The 8,840-nt window shown below is 39.7% G+C and overlaps 1 protein-coding gene across 2 annotated transcripts in view; it reads left to right on the forward strand.

Annotated features, from left to right (window-relative positions):
* SWT1 (SWT1 RNA endoribonuclease homolog) overlaps nt 1-5,007 on the forward strand; it is a 101,546-nt gene extending 96,539 nt beyond the window's left edge. For both annotated transcript variants that reach the window (XM_070267876.1, XM_070267875.1), the window contains one exon: nt 4,025-5,007. In XM_070267876.1, coding sequence (XP_070123977.1) covers nt 4,025-4,154 — 130 coding nt within the window. In that variant the 3' untranslated portion in view covers nt 4,155-5,007. The remainder of the gene's footprint in view (nt 1-4,024) is intronic.
* The last annotated feature ends 3,833 nt before the right edge of the window (nt 5,008-8,840 follow it).

The following is an 8,840-nucleotide window of genomic DNA, read 5'->3' on the forward strand; positions in this document are numbered from 1 at the left end:
TCCCCTATCTGCACTATGTGTCATATGACCCTTGTCTGGTTCCAGTCCATGGGGAAAAATGGAGCAGGGAACTGGAACCTTTCATGTTGCCTCTTGCTGCAGTGTCACAGTAAATGAATGAAGTCTTGACTGTTGCTTTCGGTTTGGCTTGTAGTCCTTATCCGCCACCTTGACATCTGGCAGCTTGACATGTTATATGTTCTGGATATTCGAGCTTTATCAAATACATAGTTTGCAAATATTCTTCTCTTTCTATAAATTCTCTTTTCTCTTTCTTGATAGTATCTGATGCACAAAAGTTTTTAATTTTGATAACGTCCAATTTATGTGTTTTTTTCTTGTGTTGCTTGGGCTTTTGCTGTCATATCTAACAATCCATTGCCAAAACTAAGGTCATAAAGATTTACCCTGATGTTTTTTTCAGAGTTTTGTAGTTTTAGCTCTTACAGTTAGATCATTGATCATCTTGAGTTAATTTTTGTATATGGTGTGAGGTAGGAATCCAACCTCGTTCATTTGCATGTAGATATCAAGTTGTCCTAGCACCATTTTTTTTTTTTTTTTAAAGATTTTATTTTTTCCTTTTTCTCCCCAAAGCCCCCCGGTACATAGTTGTGTATTCTTCGTTGTGGGTTCCTCTAGCTGTGGCATGTGGGACGCTGCCTCAGCGTGGTCTGACGAGCAGTGCCATGTCCGCGCCCAGGATTCGAACCGACGAAACACTGGGCCGCCTGCAGCGGAGCGCGCGAACGTAACCACTCGGCCACGGGGCCAGCCCCCACCTAGCACCATTTTTTGAAGAGACTATTCTTTCCTCATTGAATGGTCTTGACACCCTTGTCAAAAATCAGTTGACCATAGATGTGAAGGTTTATTTCTGGACTTTCAATTCTGTTCCATCAGTCTGTATTTCTGTCTTTATGCCAGTACCACACTGTTTTGATTAAAGTTGCTTTATAATAACTTTTCAAAATTAAGAAGTGTGAGTCCTCTAACAATTTTTTCAAGATTTGAGATCCCTTTTAATTCTGTGTGAATTTTAGGATCGGCTTTTCCATTTCTGCAAAAAAGATTGTTAGGATTTTGATAGGGATTGCATTGAGTTTGGGGAGTATTGTTATTGTATTAAGTTTTCCAATCCATGAACATGGGATGCCACTAATTTAGATCTTTAATTTCTTTTGGCATTGTTTTCTAATTTTTAGTGTGCAAGTCTTGTGCCTCTTTAAATTTATTCCTAAGTATTTTCATCTTTTTCATGCTATTGTAAATGGAATTGTTTTCATTTTCTTTTTGAATTGTTCATTGGTAGTGTATACAGATGTAACTGATTTTTTTCTGTTGATCTTTTATGTTGCAGCTTGGCTGAATTAGTGGATTAGCTCTGACAGTTATTTTGTGGGCTTTAGGATCTATGGAGATAATTTTACTTCTTTGTTTACAATTCATTTGCCTATTACTTCTTTTTCATGCCTAATTGCTCTGGCTAGAACTTGCAGGGCAATATTGGATAGCAGTGGTAAACATGGGCATCCTTGTCTTGTTCCTGATTTTAGGAGAAAAGCTTTCAGTCTTTCACCATTGATTATGATATTAGCTATTATATACTGTTTTTATATTAGCATTACATTGTATTCCATTTTTCTTTCATCTTGGATACACATTGCAAATATATAGAAAAGTTCAGAGAGTTGTAAAACAAATATCCATTTTAGTCTTTTTTCTTGTACCTGGAAAGGATTTTGGAAAAACTTCATGAAATACTGGAATCAGGTCACTTAAATTCACTACTACCATGCCATTTTGACAAAATTAGCCATGGAAATGAATCAAATAACCAGTGGAATTACTTTTTAATTGATCTGATCAAATTTCCTGTTGTTTTGACCTATCTGAGATTTGGTCAAAGCAAATTTAATACCCATAATAGGACAATTTAGAGAAACAGTGGCAGTTTTGCAGAAATTTCATGAGCAATATAAAATTACAGAGCTAGAAACAACCTCCAGTCTTGCCCTTTGTTCCAGAAAGGATTTGGAGTTGAGATTGTTTACTTGGAAAAGAGAAATAAGATCATTGTAAGAGACATGAAATATTTGTACTGGGAGAAAAAGGGAGAACAACTTTTTGTTTTAATTTAGGCAGACTCAGGTCAGATAGATGGGGTTTTTTTAGGCCCAATATAAAGGAAGAACTTTCTAACAGTTAAGTGATATCAAAATCTGTAATGGGCTGTGTCTTACAGTTGTAACTGTCCCATCACCAAGAGGTGAAAGCCAAGGTGAGACGACCCACTGGAGATGCTGCGGAACGGCAGGCGAAGGTGTGAAGGTGCCCCCACAGCTAATACTCTGCCGTTCTACATACAAGCTGTGGAGAAGAGGAACTCAGGAATTCCTGTCATCATAATCCAGTGTAGACCAAACACACATGATGAAAAACACCCCATGCTTTCCTCAGTCAGCAATGACAACTTGCTGGAGGAAACAAAATCTCTAGGTGATAATCCATTGTCAGGATGCTGATTCACACTTATTTGTGTGAAACCAAATGCCACTAGGATGCAAAGGAGAGAGAGAGCTCACCCCTTAACTGTGAGAGGAGAAAAAAGGAAAGGAAGAAGGAAAAGAAAAGACACAGAAATAGATTCAAAGTCTAGTTACCAAAGGAGTTTTTTTCTCATGTGGAATAAATAACAGGAATAGGGCCTGCCGTTTTTGTTTGTTTCATTTTTAAGTTTATAGGAAAACATTTACATCTCTCCTGTGTTGGGTCTCTTAGGGTCTTCCAAAAATCATTTTCTGAGTAGTTGTGAAGAAATGGCAGCAACATAACACTAATTTAACACACTCTAAATATAGGAGACAGGACTAGAGTGAACACAAAGCCAAAAGTCAGATTTTAATCAGCCTCAGAGAAACCACACATCTTCAGGAAGTGAGGCTGCTCAAAATATGGTGTATTTACTTTTGCTGTCACTGCTACCTCTCATGCTATTCCCTAAGTTTCGGTTGACTTCTTTTTCCTTTGTACCCTACATCAAGGGATCCATGGGCAGGTAGGCAGTGGCGAGAGATAGCTGGTGGTCCTCCCAACACCATGGAGATGGCTTGGAGCAATCTTAGAAGCTGAAGTAGTAGTAACAGTAACTTACATAATAAAAAGAACTGTCCTTTCTCGAACATCTAGTGTGCCAGATACAGAACTAAATGCTGAGTATTCTTTGCGAACTTGTAGACCATCTCCCAGTAGATTTAAATAGGCTTCCATGAGATTTGGACTCTAGACACCAGGTATAGTGGATTAGTGCTCTGACTGATGACTTACAGATCCCAGTTTGTAGGCCTCATGTCAGCTTTTGAGAGCCCAGTGAGGCTTCGTCTTAGGTAAAATTGTTGAGTAGGCTTGGCGTGTATTAGGCATTACTCCCTACTTCCCCACCTCTGCGTTAGAGTTATTAGCTAATATTCATTTGTTAACTGCTAGGTACCTTATCTCAGGAATTCCTTTAAAGAGTTGAAGCTCTGTCCTATTCCCTCTCAGCGTCTGTGCATGTCAGGAGGTTCATCCTCTTAGTATCCTTCAGTCCACCTGTTCTTTAACTCCCAAGCCCAGTAAGACAAAAATGTGCGACCTGCTCCACGGTGTTGCTTACCCCTTGGATTAGAACAACTTAACATCAGCCTATCTCCTGCTGGGAGAGGTGTTCAGAGACCATACAAAGGACTATTTTTAAGCATCCAACTTTGCTTTTTGGCAGCAGGTCTCCACGGGAACCCTCATTCCTGAATTCTAGGAATTGTACCAAGATCTTCTCCATGTTGGCTGTCTGAGAATCTGTGCTACTAAGTGCTTATCCTGCCATGTTGTTTTGTCTTTGCTAAGAAACCCAAACTCTTGATATTTTCTCTCTCAAATATCAAAGAATATATTTCAAATCCCAGTGTTAATCCTGTTGTATTAAGATTTTGTCATTTATCTGATGGGCTGTCCTCCAGTGATGTAATATTTCTTTATGCTCTAGGGAAAAGTTAACCATCGGATGCCGCCAGCTGGTTGAGATGGAACGTACCATGCAGCAGTGCAATGCATCTGTCTATATGGAGGCCAAAAACAGGGGATGGTGTGAAGACATGCTCAACTATAGGACTTAAAGTGCTGATTTGTAACTTAAAAGAACAACAGAGCAGCTTTCAACCTTTTGAGCCAAACCCAAGAGACTTGTAAGAAATGTCTCACAGGTCCAAAAAGGTGACTGCCTACACTGACAATCTCAGTGAAATTCCAAAAAGCCTAATGCATCCACTATGGGATAAACTGTGGACCCAACTCATCTGAAGTTGACAATACCTCCCTACCTCTGCTGCTGATACTGAGCCAGTATGTCTAAGGATAGGAGAGCTTCTTGTTGGTAATCGTAGGGCAGGAGCCATTGTGGCATTTGAGGAAAGCCCAGGGCACACCAGTAGCATCTCTGTCAACCCTAAATATGTGTACAGGACCAGAGACACTTCCAAACCCCAAGAAAGAATTAGGATGTAACCATGCTTAATCACATTCTACAAACGAAATCTTACCCTGGGCTGTTTTATGATCACAGTCTTCCATGCAGACCTGGTAAACATCACACACATGCCTTCCACTTCCCCGAGGTAATGATTGTAGCATTTTGTCTTCAGCTCCAACTTGCTATATAACCTCTTGTCCTCCTCCCTGGGCTCATCACTTTTCAGTGCATTTCTCAAGAGAGGAGCAAGGAGACCCCAAGGCTGAGTTTCTCTTAAATGTGAAGCAACGTGGATTTATGGGATAGGTGGCAGTGACTGCTGTTGCCCCTAGCTAAACCAAGAGTTTGACTTATTCCTTATTTAGTTACACAGTAATTTAGAAATCCTTGTTTACTAGAGTATATTATGCTTTTGTTAATACATTAGATTAAATCTAATTTGGTATTCTATTATAAATGCTTATTTTTTTTAAAAAAGCAATAAATTATTTTTAGTAAGATTTTGCTTTTCACTTTACTTCCAAATTGTGTTTCTGAACTGTGTACAGGTATGATTATATAAGTGGCCCTCTCCAATGAGAGAAGCTGCTCCGATGCTCACTGCGGTGTGGGGAGGACCCACTGAGCTGTTTGCAGAGGAAGCCGCCTCCACCTGGGGCTCAAAGTGCCATCAGAGGTATGAGCCTGGGTGGAAGAAGATGCCGCCGGGGCGTGTCTGCCTCTTTGCCTTTCTTCCTTGAGGAGCCAAAAAAGCATCCCCTCCCCCACCAAAAGAACTTTTTTTCAGCTCCTTATCCCTCACCTGCTTCTAGTTGTAATTACTGGGTTTGGGCTCTGCTTTGTTACCACCCTTTTTAATACAGGTTATGCTTTTTAGGAAATTTCTTGTCACTCCTATCGCGTGCATATCTCTACATATTTCACTCTTAGGCACGTGGATTTTAATTTTATCTTAGTCTATATGGCTTTTACTTTGTGCATTAATTTGTCAATTATTTCAACCTTTCTTAAATTTTTTTCATTTTATATTGATATATGGAGATGTTTTTCTTCTTTCTAGTCTTATTTTTTAATTTAGAAACATTCTTCTAAAATTTTCTTCCTTTGAAATGTCAGGGGTTTCTCTCCCTTCTTTATTGTCGTCTTTTCTGATCTTAAGCTTTATTAATTTTATACTTTTTTTCTAACGGTCCAATGCAGGAGTTGAGGGGTCCCTTTCCCCTCACCCTCTACTCCTTCTTTTCTGGGTCCCCCCTCTGGATTGGAGTCACTCAGCTGACATAAGGATCCTAAGCCCCACCTTGCAGATGTTTTGATGGAAAAATATCAGATCCTTAAAAGAGAAACAAGTTTTAAAGTCTCCATTCGTCAATGTATAGCTATTATATTTTGGGCAGAAACCACCATAAGTATGCCATGAACCAGAAGTGCCTGATGGGGAAAGTCACACCAGGGGTTCTCTACATAATGCCCTTGGCCTTGCCTTAGTGAGGAGCTGGTGATAACTTCATGAGAGGCGTCCATGAGGATTATTCCAGCAAAGTTCCGGCACCAATTTACACTAGCCTTTTCCTACTTACTTTTACAAAAGATAGTCCATTTCCCTCCTGAGAGATCAGAGAGGGTCCTCTCGTTTGGAGCAGCCCCCCTCTTCCAGCATTCTGGGCCAAAGAAAAGCTGGCTAAAGAACAGGGGTCTGTGGTGCCCCACGGGGTCTCCTGTTAGGACTTGCAGCAGGCAATTGGAACTGCATGATTACAACTTCACAGATGGGTTAACTTCACTATCCTATCGTGGTCTTTGTCACATGAGGTGGGGACACAAGTCAGACCTGAAGCTGTTCCCTTGATCTTTTGCCCATGATCTTAAGGGAGAACAGAAGTCCTTTCACTCTTTCAGCGTTGGTCCAGGTTTATTTAGATGGTGTCATGGTCTACCTTCAGAGCCTAGGTCATATTGTTCATACTGCTGACTTTCAACAACTCCCCCTCCCCAGCCCATCCATCCATTAGAGCCCTCTTCAGCTCCCTAGCGAGTCAGGATGTCTTCTTAGAGGGAATATATCTCACTATTGAATAATCAAATACATCTTCCACTCAGGAAGTGATGCCACCCACAGCCCTTTTCTGATTTAGATTGGACTGGCAGGCAAGCCCCATTCCAGTTGGTGGCTTTTTAGCTATTTTGCCAATAAAACCCACTCCTGTGAAAATAACTCAGCTCCATGAGCTTGAGCAGAATTACCAGTTATGGTAATGGAAGGTGAGGCGGTAGACACCCAAATCTCAGCAACTAGCGTGGCTCAGTGTTCCTAACTACAAACCAATTTCAACATCCTATTCTTTGAGTTCTAATCTTTTCTCAGCCTCTGCAACTCTGTCGTATAGACTAATGGTTATGGGCTAAACTACCTTAGCTCAGTACATAACCCATGCACAGCCAGTGGTAATGAACGGTTCCCTGATGTAATTTCTAGTGAGGTACGTGTCCCAGCCCCTTTCCTTTCTAAAGCCTTTTCCTTTTAAAAGTTTGGTCTCCTTTCGGTTAAGCTAGAAGAGACAACCTTTCTCCTTTTTAAGTGTACAGTTCTGAGTTTTGTCAAACACAACCACATAATCACCAACACAATCAAGATGAGTTCCATCGCGCCTCAAAATTCCTTTGTGCCCCTTTGTAGTCAACACCCATCCTCGCCTCAGGAAGCCGTTGGTGTGTCTGCTATCCCTGTAGTTCTTTTCCAGAATGATATATAAATGGAGGCGTTTGAGGCTGGCTTCTCACTTAGCCCTCGATGAGATCCATCCATGTTGTTTTATCAGTACTTCATTGTTTTTATTCCTTAGTAGTATTCCATTATATGAATGTACCAATCTATCCATTCACCAGTTGGAAGGATATTTGAGTCGATTTGTTTTTGGTGATTATGAATAAAGCTGCTATATTTACATACAGGTGTGTGAACATGTTTTCATTTCACTTGGATAAATACCTAGGAGTGGGCTTTCTGTGTCACAGGGTATTTAACTTTATAAGAAACTGCCAAATTGTTTTTCCAAAGTGACCTTCCAGTTTTGTGATTCCTCCAGCAATTTGGGTATGCATAAGGTTGATACACATCCAGTGTATCAGATCCACTTGCTCTGCATCCTAACCAGAATTAGGTATTACTGTTTTAATAAATGTATGTCATTTTGCTTTTTATATTTTCCTAATGATTTATATAGTGAGTATATTTCCATATTATTAGAATCCATTTATATTTTCTGAAGTGTCTTGTTCAAATCTTTTGCTTATTTTTAAATTGCATTGTTTTATTGAGTTTTGAGAGTTCTGGACACAAATTGTTTTCTTTCAAGCCTGTACCTTTAAAGACTTGTTAGCACTTTTGGTTAAGATAGAGACAAAACACTTGCTTAATGCAGAGGGTAGAGCTTATCATCATGATTTGGGAGTAGCCTTAATGGATAGCTAGCCCTGTTAACTGATTAGACAACTAGTTATATTTGGTAGATGTATTCCAACTTTTAATATAGCAACTGTTATTCTTAACTCGCTGGACAGTTCGGTTCATCTTGTAAGTTTCATTTTCTCATTCATTTCTTTCATTCATTCAAGTTTGGTATCGTGTGCTTTTTTTCAGGCTAAAATTGTATTGTTCCCTTGGCTCATTCTGAGCAAATGTGTAGCCATCTATTCAGACACATGAGTCTCATGTTTCCACAAGATATCAACCCTATATATACTCAGCTTAATGAGCTTTTGCATCTCACCCTTTTTCAACCCCCAATACAGGATGAAGCTCCTAATAGTGAGAGTTAAATATTTTGTTGGCCATTGTGCTAGTAGGCTGAAGAACCCATGACAGTGCACACAAGTATGTCCCTCTTTTTATAAACTCTACTCAATTTATCATTTTAAGGCTCTTGAGAAACTTCTGGTTTTATTATGAAGGAAACCGGTGCTTCAAAGTAATTCCTTTTTAACACACAGAGGATTTAACTTACTTAACAGGTCTATTTACAGGATCAAATTTGTGGCTTGGCCTTACTAAGTAGTCAAGATTTATATATTGGTGTTGCCTTGTTTTGCTTTGTATCTTACGTCTCAATGAAAAGACTCTTCAAATGCTTTTTTGGAACAAAGTAGGATACAAATAACTAATGCTATGGAGACTGAGTTTTCTGTGATTCATTCTCTTTTAAGGCAACTCTGGATTTGCAGAAATATCCTATAGGGAGACTCTTTCTCCTTTGTCTACTTCAATTTTGAAGTTAAGAATTCTGAGGTCCTAGGGCTGGGCCCAGTGGTGTAGTTGTTAAGTTCGCACACTTCA

This window comes from Equus caballus, chromosome 5, assembly GCF_041296265.1.
Source record: "Equus caballus isolate H_3958 breed thoroughbred chromosome 5, TB-T2T, whole genome shotgun sequence".
Lineage (NCBI taxonomy): Eukaryota > Metazoa > Chordata > Mammalia > Perissodactyla > Equidae > Equus > Equus caballus.